The 16788-nt window shown below is 39.5% G+C and overlaps 1 protein-coding gene and 1 long non-coding RNA gene across 4 annotated transcripts in view; one reads left to right on the forward strand and one right to left on the reverse strand.

The window, feature by feature from the left end:
* Positions 1–16788, forward strand: part of LOC128677506 (zinc finger SWIM domain-containing protein 4-like) — a 66688-nt gene that overhangs the window by 47641 nt on the left and 2259 nt on the right. For 2 of the 3 annotated variants that reach the window (XR_008405536.1, XM_053758408.1), the window contains exons 4-21: positions 450–661; positions 2249–2329; positions 3060–3347; positions 3959–4086; positions 5216–5392; positions 6351–6520; positions 7169–7317; positions 7958–8159; positions 8698–8851; positions 9345–9486; positions 10334–10557; positions 11098–11237; positions 12521–12699; positions 13123–13238; positions 13859–14009; positions 15066–15287; positions 16111–16233; positions 16568–16754. Coding sequence is in view for 2 of the 3 variants with exons in the window: in XM_053758408.1 (XP_053614383.1) it covers positions 450–661; positions 2249–2329; positions 3060–3347; positions 3959–4086; positions 5216–5392; positions 6351–6520; positions 7169–7317; positions 7958–8159; positions 8698–8851; positions 9345–9486; positions 10334–10557; positions 11098–11237; positions 12521–12699; positions 13123–13238; positions 13859–14009; positions 15066–15287; positions 16111–16233; positions 16568–16754 (3045 nt within the window). In the remaining variant the exon portion in view is untranslated. The remainder of the gene's footprint in view (positions 1–449; positions 662–2248; positions 2330–3059; positions 3348–3958; positions 4087–5215; positions 5393–6350; positions 6521–7168; positions 7318–7957; positions 8160–8697; positions 8852–9344; positions 9487–10333; positions 10558–11097; positions 11238–12520; positions 12700–13122; positions 13239–13858; positions 14010–15065; positions 15288–16110; positions 16234–16567; positions 16755–16788) is intronic. The other variant, XM_053758409.1, reaches the window with a different exon arrangement.
* LOC128677511 (uncharacterized) lies at positions 657–4682 on the reverse strand. Its single transcript, XR_008405537.1, has 4 exons — positions 4491–4682; positions 2966–3240; positions 2496–2596; positions 657–874 (listed from the first exon to the last, which is right to left on the reverse strand). It is a non-coding gene; the product is annotated as an uncharacterized LOC128677511 (long non-coding RNA).

The following is a 16788-nucleotide window of genomic DNA, read 5'->3' on the forward strand; positions in this document are numbered from 1 at the left end:
CTTTCGTCTGATAATATACGATACGATAATAATCGAATCATTCAACCTTAGGTTACCATGGTCGTTATATTGAAAAACTCTTTTAATCTTGTTTCAATCTCAACCGTACATCCAGAATCATGAAAGATAGCAATGAGGTCAATGTTGGAAAAGTTTGCATAGACACGATTTATTTTATATTTTTCTCTAATTAAGTCCTAGTTAGTTAAGTCAACTTCCTCCACGTATTCCTGTTGTTTTCATTATCCAAGCATTAATTAATGACTTCAAAAGATTTGACTAAAAATGCCAAGAGAATGCCAAGGACGATATTATCAAGTAGAAATACTTTAATCGTTTAACGATGAATTATATAATGCCAACTTCAGTAGGTATATAATGTCATTCGGGGCTCCAACGGTAAAGAAATAGAGATACAATTCTTTATCAACTTTGTTTTCTGTTTCCAGAAACTCTGCTCCAAATGGACAGACAGCAACTACAGAAGTTCGTCCAGTATCTGATAGCGGAGCACCACACGGAGGTGTTGCCAACAGCGCAGCGGCTGGCAGACGAGGTTTTACAGGCGCGGTCCGCGATCAACAGAATTTGCGGTGCGCCAGACCCGACCGCTGGTCCGCCGCCCGACGCACACCACGCCTGGCACTTGGACGAGCAGCAGGTAAAGTAGAGACCCTTCGATCTTGGAGATAATATAAACAATTGAACCAGGATAGGATCGCAATCAGAAAGAGCGCGCGGCGCCATTCAACAAGTCAAAATATCATGTCCGTAACCGTTGAGAAGTTTCCCGTTCAAGCTAAACCTGGGTGTTTCATCAGGTCATACTTATCATATATACATTGTCATGGAAACTGAAGCGACGTGAAAAATTCTGTAGGACAAATGGAAGTAGGTTTTGAGATTGAACTTGCAAGATTACGAGGACAGGTGAAACTAAATAAAAGCTTATAAATATAGGCAAATGTCTTGTTGCACATATCATCCAAGGGTGAGATGATAGATGCTGGTTTGCACGTCTTTAATATATGATAGGATCTATAAATAAAGAATTGATCATTCAATAGTAATTGAATGATCAATTCTTTACTTTTCACCACGCAAAGTTACAGTGTCAGTCCATTTCAGCTTAAAATTAGTGCCCATGAGTGAACTTGTGTGGTTGTTAGTTAAAATTAGTGCCCATGAGTGAACTTGTGTGGTTATTTGTTAAAAATAGGAGTAATGATCCACAATTTTATTATACTTTTACGAGCAACATAAAACGTACCAAATGACTGTCATACCAATTACTGCAACGTCTGGTTATATCAGCCCAATTATTCAATAAAGTTTTATACACATTGCACTTATATCATGGGTTTCTATAGGTTTACAAAGAAAACAATACGTTTATGACTACTTTAGGAACACTAACGACCACAAATTGTCCCCAAGTTGATCGCATCACTATTTAAACACTAATGACTAGCGTAATTACTATCCGTAATTATATAGACAAAGACACAACTAAAGGATAAATAATTCCATCCTTTACTACCTGCAGCCGAAGAATTCTATGTGGGAATGAATCCGATTTGATAATTATATTTCTGCACATTGCCACTTTTTTCACGTTGTACACTGCCGGCTATGTGTAGTATAGTGTACCTATAGTGTTATCGGCAAACAGCAGGCCTACCATCAACTTTTACAGAACGATTTCAATGCAACTCAGTTCAATTTAGATACCTAAAATGAATCGCATTCGTACAAAAATTAATCGATTTAATTTATTACGAATACGAATTTGCAATGCAGTTCAGTTTAGGTCGTAAAGTGGATCGCGTTATGAGATGATAGTAAGCCCCCAGTTCGCTGAATTTTGGCGTTTCGTACACATGCGCTGGCTGGCTTATTCTTGCGATAAAAAAAGCTCACATACAAACTACGTAGTGTAAGTTAATTCTCGTCGACTTCTGTCTGAGCTCGGCGATAGTGTGTCAAGAGTGTGTGGATCTAGAAAAATTGTCATTCGTGTTATATTGTGGACTAGCTGCGCCCCGAGACTTCGTTCCCGTGGGAATTTCGGGATAAAAAGTACCCTATGTGTTATTCCAGGTTATGTACTATCCATGTACCCAATTTCGTAACAATTGGTCTAGTATATTTTGCGTGAAGAGGATAACAAACAAATAAAATTACTATAGCATTTATAATATTGGTTAGGATTAGGATTGTGAAGAATAACGAAGAGTTTTATTTTCAGGTCTGCGAGCAAGTCCGGGCGTACTTATTACAGGGGACGTATTACAACGCGAATAAGCAACTTAATTCATTATTTTCAAAGGTAAGTTTCAACATTTTGTTTGTGAGGTCCTTCGTAGAGTAAACAAATATTATTTCTACTTATCTATACACTAGCTGACGCCCGCGACTTCGTTTGCGTGGCTGAATAATTTTTGGTAATGAGTCAAAATTATTTGAGAAATTTAACTGTACAGACGTAAGGATACCTATACAGAAGATGCTCATACGACTGAAATATATATTTCCTATAGTTCCTGAACCATTGTGACTCTTCTTCAGGTGCTCCAGATCTGCGATTTTTATACATCTGTAAATAGATATTTAAAAAATAATTTATGCGACTAACAGATTTTTTTTAGATATTTCCCGCTTGTCCATCTTTCTTTGTATTTGTTCGCGCATCACGCAAAAACTACTGTTTGGAATTTGATGCTGTTTTGACAGTTGTATAGCGGATGGTCTAACTTAAAATGTGATATTGACAATAATAAGTTATGAGCAGAAATAAACGTGGGCGAAGCCGCGAGCAAATGCTAGTACTTATTAAATTTAAAAGTCTTAAAAGTAGGTTAGATAACTGATAAATTAAATGTTATTTGGGAGAACACGACAAGACTTTTTTTTTGTTATTTACTTTACTGAATAACAAATCAAATTTTACGAGAAAGATGTTTACCAACAGTAACATTTCTTTTTCTTTTTTGTTAATATATTCAGCCAGTAACATTATACATTATCGAATTTCAAAAGTCGACTCATCATTTTTCCAGGTTAGAGAAATGCTCCGAGCCCAAGACTCCAACGGTCCAAGAATGCTGATGCTCATGACCGAGCAGTTCCTCTCGGACCCTCGGTTGCTACTCTGGCGGAACCAGAACACCCCCATGACTGAGAAATGCAGGCAACTGTGGGAGCAGCTCGGGGCGTTGTGGGTCAGCATAGTGTTGGATCCTGGGAGCAATAAACACCACAGGATGCAGTGGAAGATACTTTTGGAGAAGTGGTCCGCGGTTGAAGTTTGTCCTACTGAAGACCCGGATTATAGGTCGTTTCCTTTGGTGAGTTTGGCCTTCAGATTTCCTATAATTTGTAAGTACATATTTTTATATAAATAATTTATTATCATAAACCCCCGACGCCGAAAGAGGGGCGTTATAAGTTTGACCGCTAAGTGTGTCTGTCTGTGTACATGGCACCGTAGCTCATCAACGGGTTTACCGATTTAGATGCGGTTTTTTTTGTTTGATAGCGAATTTTTATGCGGTGATTTTTAGATATGTTTGATGAAAATCGGATCAGCCGTTCAAAAGTTGTAGCCAAATGAATATTGAAAGTCGGGGGTTTTATAATTTGTCTAACAAATAAACTTTTCTATTATTTTCCACGTGACATGACAGGTTTAACCCCTAATGCGACTACGCTATACACAAGTTATGATTATATAAACAATAATAACTGCGAAAATTATAAAAAGAAGGCGCGTCTGTCGGTACGAACGCGTTAAACTAAAAAACTATCGGACAAATTTTCGTACGATTTTCACCATTAGATAGTGTGATTCCTTAGGAAGATTTAAGTGTATAATTTAACGAGCCACTAGTTACTGTTAAACCACCACGATTACCAGTTTAGGGTAATGAAATGAACATATGTATAATTTGTTTTACAGTACGCGAGGGAACGAGAAAGAAGCGAGAGGGACCGGGACAGAGATCACAGGGACCGCGACCGAGAGAGAAATCGAGACAGAGAAGAAAGAGACAGGGAGAGACTGCGGGAAAGAGAGGAGAGAGATAGGTAAACAAGCTTGTAATATTCTTTCTCTCCGTACCAAGGCCAATATAGCCTTGTATACTGATATTGAGTACTTTGTGGGCTGGTCATTAGCTGGTCTATGCCCAGCTAATGACCAGCCCACAAAATACGGCATATTAGTCAATAAGGCTAGGGTTTTGTAGTATTTTTTTGCCCTCGTTACACATTAAACGCGCACAAAATCTCAGGGGCAGGGGTGTTTGAAAATCAGCGTTATATCTCCGACAAATTATTGTTGAGCATGCTTTTGGCACCTTGTCATTACAAAATGTATGTATCTCTAAAACTAAAATAAATATTACTATGTTAAATTGTATTGTAATGCTACGTTTGTCAATAAAGTGATTTTTATTTATTTATATATACCATTGCATATGCATACCTACCATTTATATTGAGCAGTAGGTGGTTCGCAGAGCGTTTCGACCGCTGCGGCTGCGCGGTCATTACAATCCGTCAATTTTCTTGAGGAAGAAATCATTTCCAAAATCAACCATTTATAAAATTTACAATATTACAGTACAGACTAATAATTAATGTATAGTCATATAGTAAAACTCATTCTTGTCGTTAAAATTTGAAAAATTGTAATGACAGCGCGACCGCAGCGATCGAAACGCTCTGCGAACCACTGGGTGGTTAAATTAAATGTTAAAAAAAAATTGTATTTTTAAAATATTTTAATCCAGCCAGCTATTTTTCAATCCAAGCAGTTATACTATCGTGGATTTTTTTTCCGTTCTGTATAAGTACCGTATAACTTATATAATAACTTGATAGACTATGTCCCAATGTAGACAGAAATCTATACCTTATGGTGGGTTTCATCAGTCAACTTTGACGTTAACGTTAACCAGCACGCCGACATCGTTTACATAAAATTGTGTACTTTAAATTTAGGCTAACCTGTAATGTAATGTCAAAATTGATTGATGCAACTGAACAGATATCACTTCTAAGGCTGATGGTGTACGATGCGCAGGAGTTCCGCAGTCAAATGGAAGTCCTGGGTTCGATTCCCAACACGGTAATATTTGTATGGATCAGTAATTTTCTTATGCAACCTTATTTACCATTGGCTTTTTTGTACTTATATTGGATTTTATTTCAGAGACAGGCACAGAGACAGGGAACGCCAGAGGAGGGAAGTGCACTCCCACTCCGAGAGTTCGGACGAGGAGTCCCGCCCGAACAGCTATGAGAGGGAGTACCGGAGAGCCAGCAAGAGGTTGCGGTTGCACAACCAGAGGGCCGCGCCCACCACCACGCCTAGAACTGTGTTCCATAAGTATGTCTGTGAGAATTGAGTAGTAGATCTAAAAGTTTTCAAGCCAATATTCGGCGAGTTTAGGATATAAAACGACCCGAAAAGGGTGTGAAGCTTTAATTTAAAGATTTTTAAGTGGGAATTTGTGGTGTGAATAGTGTTAGGGTTAATGAGTATTCGTTGAGATGGTGTGAAAACACAGATTTTCAGTAATCACCATAAGAAGGACATGTTGAGCTTCCATCCGGGTTGATTCTACGAATTATATTAAAAAGAGAAAAAAAAAGTAACATTAACATCTGACATACATAGATTACCTATTAATTGAGTGCAGAAGACACAGGCGCAACAAATCTTTGGCGGAAAAATTAATTTTTACCTAACACATAAGCTGGGGACCTTTTTGGTTGCATAAAATTTTTGTTGATTATAACTAGATGTTGCCCGGGGCTTCGCTCCCGTGGGAATTTTGAGAAAAATATAGCCTATGGCAATCTTGGATAATGTAGCTTTCTAATGGTGAAAGAACTTTCGAAATCGGTTCGGTAGTTTCGGAGATAACCCGCCTCAAACATACAAACTCACAAAGTCACAAACTCACAAACGCTTATCTTTTTATAATAATAGTATAGATGTATGTTGTTACTAGCTCTTGTCTGCTGTTTCGCTCGCGTGTATTTCTTTGCGAAAGAGGAACAGGCATGATTTACATTAAACTTTCACTTACACTTTTTTCCAAATTACTATAATGGGCGCATTATAGTAATTTGGAAAAATGTAGCTTATGTTTGAGGTGTCTTTTACTATATGCATACATTAGCCGTGAAATCGAAAATTTATAATATTAGTATGGATGTATGGATGAATAGTATGGATTTAATTGTACTATATTATATGCTCATAATAAATTATTTATATTTTTTATTTTATATTTCAATTTCTATAAAAACTTACTAAAATATACATTTTCTTCTCCCAGGGCCCTTGATGCGGTGGACATCTCGTGGGAGAACGAACACCTGAAGAACATCCTGAGCAGCGACGAGTTCATTGACCCGGAGAAGCCGTCCGAGAAGGCCGGGGGCTCCGCTGACACGGCGCCGCAGCCCTACCCCAAGTTCAATGACCTTGGACAACCTTTGTGGCATGGTAAGACAGAAAATTGAACTGAAAGATATGCTGTTTTATAACATACTAGATTTTGCCCGCGGCTACGCCCGCGTAAATTTTTTGAGATGAAAGGCACCCGATGTCCTTCTCCATACTTCAAACTTGGTACATGCAACAAAAATTGGTTGAGTAGATAGAGCGTGAAGAGGTCACAAACAAACTTACTTTCGCATTTGTATAGTTATGATAGTTCCTCTCTCTCACTTGAGGGACACACTCTCTCACACTTTTTCCCGATTGCCACTCGCAATGGCCGCTCGTTGGATGGGTGATCTTACCTAACCCCCTTTTTTTATCTCAGTGAGTGGACAGATACGTCTAAGGGAAGCAATGTTTGTATGGAACATTTTTTAAGAAAGTCATTTTTTGCCTTTCACGCGTAGGTCTTGCGCGCAAATGTCTTTCGAGCATGTAGTTTTCGCGCATTTGTCTTTCCGCGCATGTGTCTTTGCAAGCAAGTGTCTTTCGCGCAAAAGTACCAAAAACCTATGTAACAACTTCAGATGATTTGTGATTTTTCATTATTTAAAATAAATAGTATATAGAATGTTGCGCCATGTTTTACAAAGGGTAACAGTCAATAATACTATTTGACAAACGATTTCAATGTTTTGCTTTATCTTCCAGAACATTTGCCAGTGGTAGGAGCGAGGATAGAAGCGTTGCGGGCACACGGGCGTGCGCCGGCGGCGTTGAGGCTTGCTGTCAGTGCTGCCAGGGCTATGCGGCATCGGCAGGTATATATTCAACTAGCAGCTCGTCCCGGCTTCGCTAGGGTAAAACCATAATAAAACTTTCTCAGAAATCACTGTATATAGATAATCAGATTTAATTCAAAATAATTGGAAGTTCAGGATTCGAACCGTCAACAGTAACAGCGTGAATTACCGCTGAGCTGTCTACACATATCTTTAGTTGACGAAATTTTGAATGGGATTATTCGTTATTTATTTTCACCCTAATTTAACTACCCTAAAAGTCTGAAACAAGGGTTTCATTATTTTTGTTGCATAGAATTTATGCCAATTTTTAAGTAGACCAGTAAAGATTTTCGTATATTTTCATACAAACTTTACCCCCGATTTTTACCCCTTTAGGGGTCGAATTTTGAAAATTCCTTTCTTATCTGACCACTACGTAATAAGCTAAAGCTACTGCCCAAATTTCGCATTTATAGCTTCTATGGCTTAGGCTGGGCGTTGATTAGTAAAAAACGTTTGTTCTTTAATATATGTACTTTTAATTCAAATTTTATTTACTAATATATTAAAAGCATTATCAGTCAATCTTTGGAAATATACTTATGTTTATTATGGAACATTAAAAATAGACTTGATGCTGTCCAATCTTCTCCGAGAGGAATAGAAAGATGTAGAGTAGTTGTGATGTTGTAATTACTGAAATATGTATATCCAGGAGGTGGCCCAGCACCGATGGCACGAAGCGGGCGACGGGGAGGCGTCGTCGAGCGGCGCGTGTCCGGGCGGCGACAGCTGCGGCGGCGGCTGCGGCGAGCGCGCCAAGCTGTCGCTCGTGTGCGCGCACATGGACACCGGCACTTGTCTCTCCGGTGGTCACACGTGTGCGCTCAGCCATACTCATCGGTGTATAGGACGGGGTAAGTCGAAGCAGTAACAGATTTATTAGGCATTTTCATTTGACACTTTATCACGTGAAATATAAATAATACTTTTTTATTTAATAGCTGTTCAAGTCCCTGGGCGAAAGCCTTCCTAGTTTCCTCCAAGCATTCATGTCCTTGGTGTTCTCTTGCCATTCTTTGTCGAATTTTTTGATATCATCCGACCATATTATCGTCCTAGGCCTTCTTATTTCTGTCGAAATGCGGAAACCTTAACATTGGTGGACAGTTTAGTTCACTAGTGTATATTGTGACTACTTGTACTAGATTATAGTAGGTAATCGTAAAAAGTGCGACATTTCGTCTTGGCAAAGGTCCTTCCGAAATGCCAATAGTTGAATATTACCATGTCACATGAAATCTTACGTGAAAAATGCCTGTGAAGGTCAAATTTCTGAATAAATGATTTGAAAAGTCGTGTTAGAGCTTTAAGGCGTCTTAATAAAATCCAACCCCAGTGTTAGCGACACTCTCGATATAAGAATAAGAGGTGTTGTGTTGTATTGTGTTACAGACAGCAGATGTTGGACGGGCTGGACGCTGGAGGCTATCTGGTGCGTGTACGAGTGCCTCGCGGACGCCTGCCTCGCGCCCGACGACCAGCGCGCCTCGCCTCGCCTCCACACCGCCTACCTCGACGAGGAGCCCAACACTGGCCTTCCACCGAGGTAAGCTCTCTCTCTCTCTCTCTCTCTCTCTCTGCTGTGGTCTGTGGTGCCACGAATAGTCAGAGCTGTGATTACAATGTACAATGTAAACCCACATAGATTATATACACAATTTCACACACCCAACAAACATTTTATTAATTATTTGTGTAAGTAAAATGTTTGTTGGATATGTGACTGGAATGTGTGTGCGATAAGGCTCAGTGTTACGCTGAACAAAATGCATGTATATGCATAGCATTTTCTGTATGATCCAAATGTTGACTGTCAGGTAAAGCTGTGTTTTGTGCAATATAGTTTTAATAAAACCTTATCTCTTCACGTTTTATCTGGCAAACCAATCTTCTTGAAATTTTGCACACACGATTTTTTTAAGTTTAATGTAATGATAAGGACATGATACCTTTTATCCCGGCAAAAAAATTACCGTGGAAAATTGCATGCTGGTGAACCTAACAAAAGCTAGTAAACTATAACCGAAGTCCTTTCTCAGGTACCAACACGTCCCGGTGGCCGGCAGTAAGAACCCAGAAGAGACGTACCTAGCGCTGGCTCTGGAGGCGGCGCTGCTGGGTCTAGGCGTTCAGCGGATGCTGCCCAGTGGCTTGTACGCGCAGGAGCGGTACTGCAAACAGGTTTGTGATAAAATTGGTTGTTTTTTTAATAGTTTACTTCTTACTTCCCTCGAGGACTGTTTTCCGCAGTTAGGCCTCTTGTCCATCGGTGTATACTCTCACTTCATGTAATTATATCTTGTATTTCTTATCAAATATGAACTGTTTGCCTATTTTGTCATTTATGGAGCCCATGAGGTCTTACTTAAGTATATCTAAATAATAAATAAGCTTATTACGATCTAGCCAAGCTGCAGGCTAATAACTCGTTTTACATTGACGTAGTTTTTAACCCCCGACGCAAAAATACGGGTGTTATAAGCTTGACCGCTAAGTGTGTCTATGTCTCTCTGTGTACGTGGCACCGTAGCTCATCAACGGGTGAACCGATTTGGATGCGTTTTTTTTTAATTATTTGATAACTAATTTCTATGCGGTGGTCCTTAGATATGTGTAATCAAAATCGGTTTAGCCGTTTAAAAGTTGTAGCGAAATGCTAACAAATAAACTTGTCTGTAAATAAGAATGTGTGCATGTCAATCGGCACTTTTTTTATGTCTTTATTAAGGTGAAGTCATGTGGTCACTCGTGTGTAATAGAATACACTTATTGTTTTCGTTAACACTACATAAAATTACCAGTGACCATTTTACGGGTCATTCTTTTCTAGCTCATACATTGTAGTTCGTTAAAAATCAGTTTTCTCTTTTTTCGCTAAGATATGATATTACACAATCGTGACGTCACGTTAGAGTATTATTTAGTACCGAGTCCAAAATTGTGTGATTTTCTTTTTGTCATATCTTTTAAAAGTATTGTCTTTGTCACAGTATTTTTGTCACTATTATATTTGAATTCCTTTTTGAAGGAGGAACGGCTGATCGCGCAGCTACAGCGCGTGGAGGGCGAGGCAGCAGGCGGCGTGAGCGCGCGCGTGGCGCGGGCGCTGCTGGCGGGCGGGCCAGCCTCGTGTCTGGGCGCGCGCGTGCATCCGCGTGCTGCGCCCGCGCACACCTTCGCCAGGTTCCTGTTCCTCGCGCTGCTGCCCACCGACCCGGATCTAGCGTATCGTGTCGGATTAAGGGCTATGAGGTATGTATTTCGATCCTAATAATAACTAATATTATAAATTAGATAGTAAAATATTAAAAATCTTCACGCTTTATCCACTCATCCAATCTTCTTCAAATTTTGCATACATGTAATTTGAAGTATGGAAAAGGACATACGGTGCCTTTCATCCCGGAAAAATAACTGTTCTCGTGGGAAATTCATGCGGACGAATCCGCGGGCAAAAAGCTAGGTTATAATAAAATAAATAAATGTTTATTTCTCTCCACAAAAAAGGATTCTTAATACTAAATTATCAATTTTTGAAGTACCAATAAACAGCCCGAGTTTGTGAGAGCTAGCGCTCGTACTAGGTTTGCACCTGTACTAAGTCGTTAGGCTCAATTTATGAAATCGTCTACTCCTTTTCTCGTATCTCATACAACAGCGTATACCTTTTGTCATTTCCACTTCAGTTTATTCAAAAGTCCACAATGTAATGGTCGTTATCTAGACGAATAATTTAGATGATCGACTTAACGCACATCCAAAGTTTCACATGAATGAATGTGTTTTACCCAGGTTACCGATGGTAGAGGAGGCGTACGCGCTGGACGGCGCCGGCAGCGCGGCGGGCGCGGTGGGCGGCGCCGGCGCCGGCGCCTGGCACACGCTGCAGCACGCCGAGCAGCAGCAGGCGGCGCTGGCCAGCGCTTTGTTGGGTAACTACACTTTATCGTATGATTGACCTGGTAATATTTATGTATTTTATGTGCCACACTCGCCCGTGACCGGTGACTCATTCGCGGTAGGTCCATTGAAAATCAGCGTTGAAGTTACTGATGTGACTGCAATATATACTGACAACATGTCTATTTGCTGTAATGAACCCGCGGCACAACGTGACAACTCTGCTTACACACTTGTATGATATGATTTTTATTTACATGTTTGTTATCATTATTTTGTGTTGTGGTGTTTAATTTTTTGGTAATAAATGTTCATTCAGCCATTCAAAAAAGTATCGCATATGTGGCGCTACTGTCGCTGCAACAACAATATGACCTATGTCGCTTTGATAGTTCATCATTTTGCCACGGACCATTTGTCTTGAAAATCGCGACACATGTTGCGCTAATTTTGACCGCTGTTTATAAGTATATTTTGCACACTTTCAACATTTACATAGCTTCAGAATGTTAATATTGTTCGCTGTTTATATTTTGCAAAACCTTCAGAATGTTTTTAAGTGCCATGGCTCCATCGTACGCCAAAACGATGATTTTGCCAACGTCAAGGTTGAGATTGACACGGAATATAGTATGTTATAATATCAATATTGAAACACGGTTCAGTGTGTAACCTAAAATATAAATGTACCTATATAAATATATTATATGTACTTATATACATACGGATATAGGGGAAAGTAAAAAAAAATATAAGTAGATATCATTATTTTGTATAAATTAATATTGTCCGCTGTTTATAATTCGCACACTTTAAAACCCTTTAAGCGCGTTTGGTCCAATTCGCGATTTATTCATAATTTTTATAAATATTTATAATTTATTTTTATACTGTTGATCTATACTAAGCGAATTTATTTTAATATTGCCCGCGACTTCGTCCGCGTAATTTTACGGAATAAAAAGTATCTCGTATATTAATCCAGGTCATAGGCTTTGCCTGTGCAAAATTTTATTCAAATCCGTTCATCCGCTTTTGTGTGATTGTGTAACAAACATTCAAACAACCAAATTTACATTAGTAGGATAGGATTATATGATAAAAAAACAGAATGTACCTATCTGTATGTGACGTGATTAGTATGTATATATATATATATATATATATATATATATATATATATATATATATATATATATATATATATATATATATATATATATATACAATTTCGGAAACGTATGTAAATTTTGGACCAACTGCGAATTGGACCAATCGCACCTAAAGGACTTTAAACATGACATACCTACCGCAGGAGCGGCGCGCGGCAACCCCGGTCGGCTGCGCGCGGCGCTGGCGGCGGCGCAGCGGCACGTGCGCTCGGCCGCGCAGCTGTTCCGCCTGGCGCAGGACGCGCTGCGCCACGCCGCGCCGCCCGACGCGCCGCACCACCACCGCGACTTGCTTGCGGCCGCCTTTGAGTTGGGGCTACAGGTGATTATGTTCTACTATTCTCGTGGGAATTTCGGGACGAGTACCCGTGTACAGTCAACGGCACATCAAGTTACCCTGCATGAACCTCTATGGCGCGGTAATAGCGGCGAGTTTGCAATGAATTTGGGTAGGTGGATGTGCTGTTGACTGTACCAAATTTAATTAGATTTTGCATGAAAGATTAACAACTTTCGTATTTATAATGTTAGTAGGATTGATAAAATTGGTATTATTTTATAATCAGTAGAGATACTTTCTCAACTTCGACTGTGAGATAAAACAGCTACGAATACACGTAAGGAACCCAGATAAAACTATGTGTTTTAGTTAGTGTACAGTCATACAAGTAATAGAATCGAATTTGCAATTAATTTAGGTAGGTGCTGTTGGCTGTACATGAATTTATAAATAATTATTTGACAGGTATTACGGATGACGCTGTCTTCGTCCAACTGGCGGAGACGCGAGATGGTCCGCTGGCTGGTCACGTGCGCGACTGAACTGGGCCTGGACGCGCTGCTCTCTATTATGCAGAACTGGTGAGTCAACAAGACTCTATTTTTGAAGTGAAAACTTTAGCGGGGTTGTGCACTTTTTGTGATGGGTGAAAAATGTTAAACTCGCGTTAATGTAAAAATCGTAAGACGTCAAAAATGCACAACCTTCATATTCAAGTCATTTCACTTCTGCCGGCACTCCCGGAGTGCAACACGTTTTTTTTTTTATGTAGTCTGTTAGTGGCCAGATATTTTCTTCCTTTGTAAGTATTTCACTAGCCTATATTGTAGGTTCAAACACGCAGTTGCAATTTAATTTCAAATTTCGAAGTGGAACTGGACCATGTTTAGAACCATATTCTATCCGTACATAGTTGGATGATTATGTTTTCAGAATGCTTTTTTATTATGTTTTACATTTGTAATTGTAACGTATGTGAGTATAATTTACTTCGTTAGTAATTATAAATATATATATATATATATATATATATATATATATATATATATATATATATATATATATATATATATATATATATATATTTATTTTATCTAGTAACTGGATTACAGCTTAAAAGTTTACAATAGCCACAAAACATGTGGCGTTATAAAATTACATTTTTATCTTCATAATATTCAATTGACCAATGTTACTCCAGGTACGAATTATTCACGCCGACGGAAGCCACGGGTCCCGTAGCGGCGGCTGCGATGTCGCACGCCACTGCGTTACGATTGGGCCTGACCTTCGAACAGCAGGAGAAACTGAGCGCCTGCGCAAGAACGCTCGCTTTGCAGTGTGCTGCTAAGGTAATAAGTTCAATATTTTAACTTATTTACTTGGATCCTACAGTCGAATTTCGCCGCTACCATCTAGGGCGATAATGGGAAGGAATAAAACTGGAGTCTCCGTGCCATAGCTGAGGCACATTGTTGCGCTGAACAAAATGCCCAGCAATGATTTTCAGCCCTCACTTTTCTGTCTCAATAAGAGGCATAAACCAATGCTCAGTCGTTTAGCGTTGCGACGTTCATTTCTTAACATAACTATACTATGCTAATTTATTACTATTTTACGAGTGTATAATCTGTTGTGGTGTCTGACTAGGTGTCCGGAGGAACCTGTCATACAGGTCAATTGTCTGTATGAATGTTATAAAACTGTGTACAACAGGCTAGTTGACTATTCAAAGGTCCTTTATATTAATAGAAACACCTGTGAAAAAACTACTGGGATAATGACAATGTTCTCAAAGATATGACAAAAATAAAATCACACATTTTTGGACTCGTCCAAACGCTCCACACTAAATGACAGTCAGACACAGACAAGAAATCTATGTTTGTTCGATAGCTTATTAAATATTACGTTTATGGTGATGCTTGTGACTTTTGTCTAAACGTAATAAATACAAATATTTTACTTTTTTTGTTGCAATGTCGTTTTTATAAAACGTTAACTCTATGTTCGATTCCGCTACATAACGCTCTGTACTGTCTCGTGTTGCTTGGCTATTACATAGAGTTAAGAGTGTAGAATCGTAGATTGGATTGTAAAAATAAAAACTACGAATCACGAAAAATCGTAGAATAAAAGTTGCTTGTTTTGATGTACCCAAGCAATCTCTAGGAGGTTTTGCATTTGATACCAGTAACCTTGTATACATATGTTTTGAAGTGAAAACTTCTTTAGCGGCGTTGTGACCTTGTCAGGACACGTGGCCCTGATCGAAAATTCGTAAGACGTCAAAAATACACAACGTTAACATTCAAGTTTTCACTTCTGCCGGCACTCCCGAAGGGCAACCCGGTTTTTTTTTTTTAATTTTCTGACCTTGTCAACGTCAATTACGCTATATTGTGTAGGACCCGCCGGGCTGCGCGCTGAGCGCGCTGTCGGTGTGCGAGGGCTCGGCGGGCGCGTTCGAGGCGGCGTGCGCGGCGGTGGGCGGCGCGGCCGCGCGCGGCGCGCTCGCCTCCAGCACGCTGTTCGCTGTGGCGCGCTACATGGAGCAGCGGGGGCAGCCGGCGCGCGCGATGAGGCTGGCCACGCTCGCGATGAGGAATCTGCATTTACATTATAATCAGGTTGGTGACTCAGTACGGTAGACATTAGTTGGGTAGACGATTCAAATTCTAAATTCTTTATTCAATATAGGATAATATACATCACTTATTGACGTCAAAAAATTACTTAAACTAAGTCTACTGCCGACTTCCTAAGCGCAGGTGAAAATGAAGCGGCGCAACTAACTTCACCGATAATATTTTCGTTTTGATAACTTCGATGGCCTATATATAAAAAAAATACTGTGATAGTGACAATGCTTTCAATACATGTGACAAAAATAAATTCACATTTTCGGACTCGTCCAAATGCTCCATATTAACTGACACATAGAAGTAACGTCACAACTAAGTAAAATGTTTGTGTACTTTGTTTGTTCGACAGCTATATATATTTTCCTTTCATCAGCACTTGATCACAATCATAATATGTTTCAGTATACCTTTTGACCATGTACTTTATTGTGTACTTACATTGTTATATTACTGATAAAAAATTATACATACATTTATATTTAAAAAATGGTAAGCCCTTCTGGCATAATAGGGACCAACACTATTTGAATGAGTTTCTTTCGGCATTTCTTCTCAGCAGTGGTCGTTCCGAAATGCTAGTAGTTTGTAGCTTTGGTAAACATAATTTAATTTAGAATATGACGTGAAAAAGTGTCTGTGAAGGCCTAATTTCTGAATAAATGATTTGATTTTGCTACCTAATAAATATTTCGTTTGTGGCGATAACGTCTTAATACAAGTTGTTACATTTTTTTTATAGGAGGGATATTTGTTTTTGTTTCACTTATGCCATTTGTCCATTATTAAATGTTATTATCCTCGACCACAGGACACTCATCCGGCGATAGGCGACATCCACTGGGCCGTTGCGCTGGCGCACTCGCTCGGCCGAGCGGAGCTACAAGCGATGTTGCCGCTGCTCGTCAAGAATGTTCAGTGCGCGCCGGTGCTGGTGAGTAAATAACATTAGTTTTTTTTTTTAATAAACATGGACGAATCATAGAGATTGAGTTAGGCCCGAAATAAATTACCCATGTTATGGGCATTAGAGAAATGATGAAATGAAAGTGATGAAAAGTGATGATGAATCTTGGATTTGTTAAAATGCATGGTTGGCATCAAAAAGATGCCTTTGCCTTTTTTTATCTTGACAGTTACACAACTGTCAAAGTCAAAATTGATATGACGGCTCCTACAAGACTAGGGTTGTCGACTCTTGTTTTTTAAATTGACTAAGTTAAATGATAGCGATATATATGATATTTAAGATAAATTAATTTCTTCAGTCGGATGTCCTCCGCCGTTGTTGTGTGGCTGCCGCTGGGTGTTCACGCGCGCGGCCGGCCCCTCCCCGGCCCCCAACGCCGCTGCGGCCGTTACTGGAAGCCGCGCTGCGAGCCTACGCCTCCACCACGCATGCACGACTTGCGCATATATCACCGAGGCATTACGCGGACTTTGTTGATTTTCTTGGTGAGTGTCGAATAATATTCGTCTCAGAATTTGT

The sequence above is a fragment of the Plodia interpunctella genome, chromosome 18, assembly GCF_027563975.2.
Source record: "Plodia interpunctella isolate USDA-ARS_2022_Savannah chromosome 18, ilPloInte3.2, whole genome shotgun sequence".
Taxonomy (NCBI): domain Eukaryota; kingdom Metazoa; phylum Arthropoda; class Insecta; order Lepidoptera; family Pyralidae; genus Plodia; species Plodia interpunctella.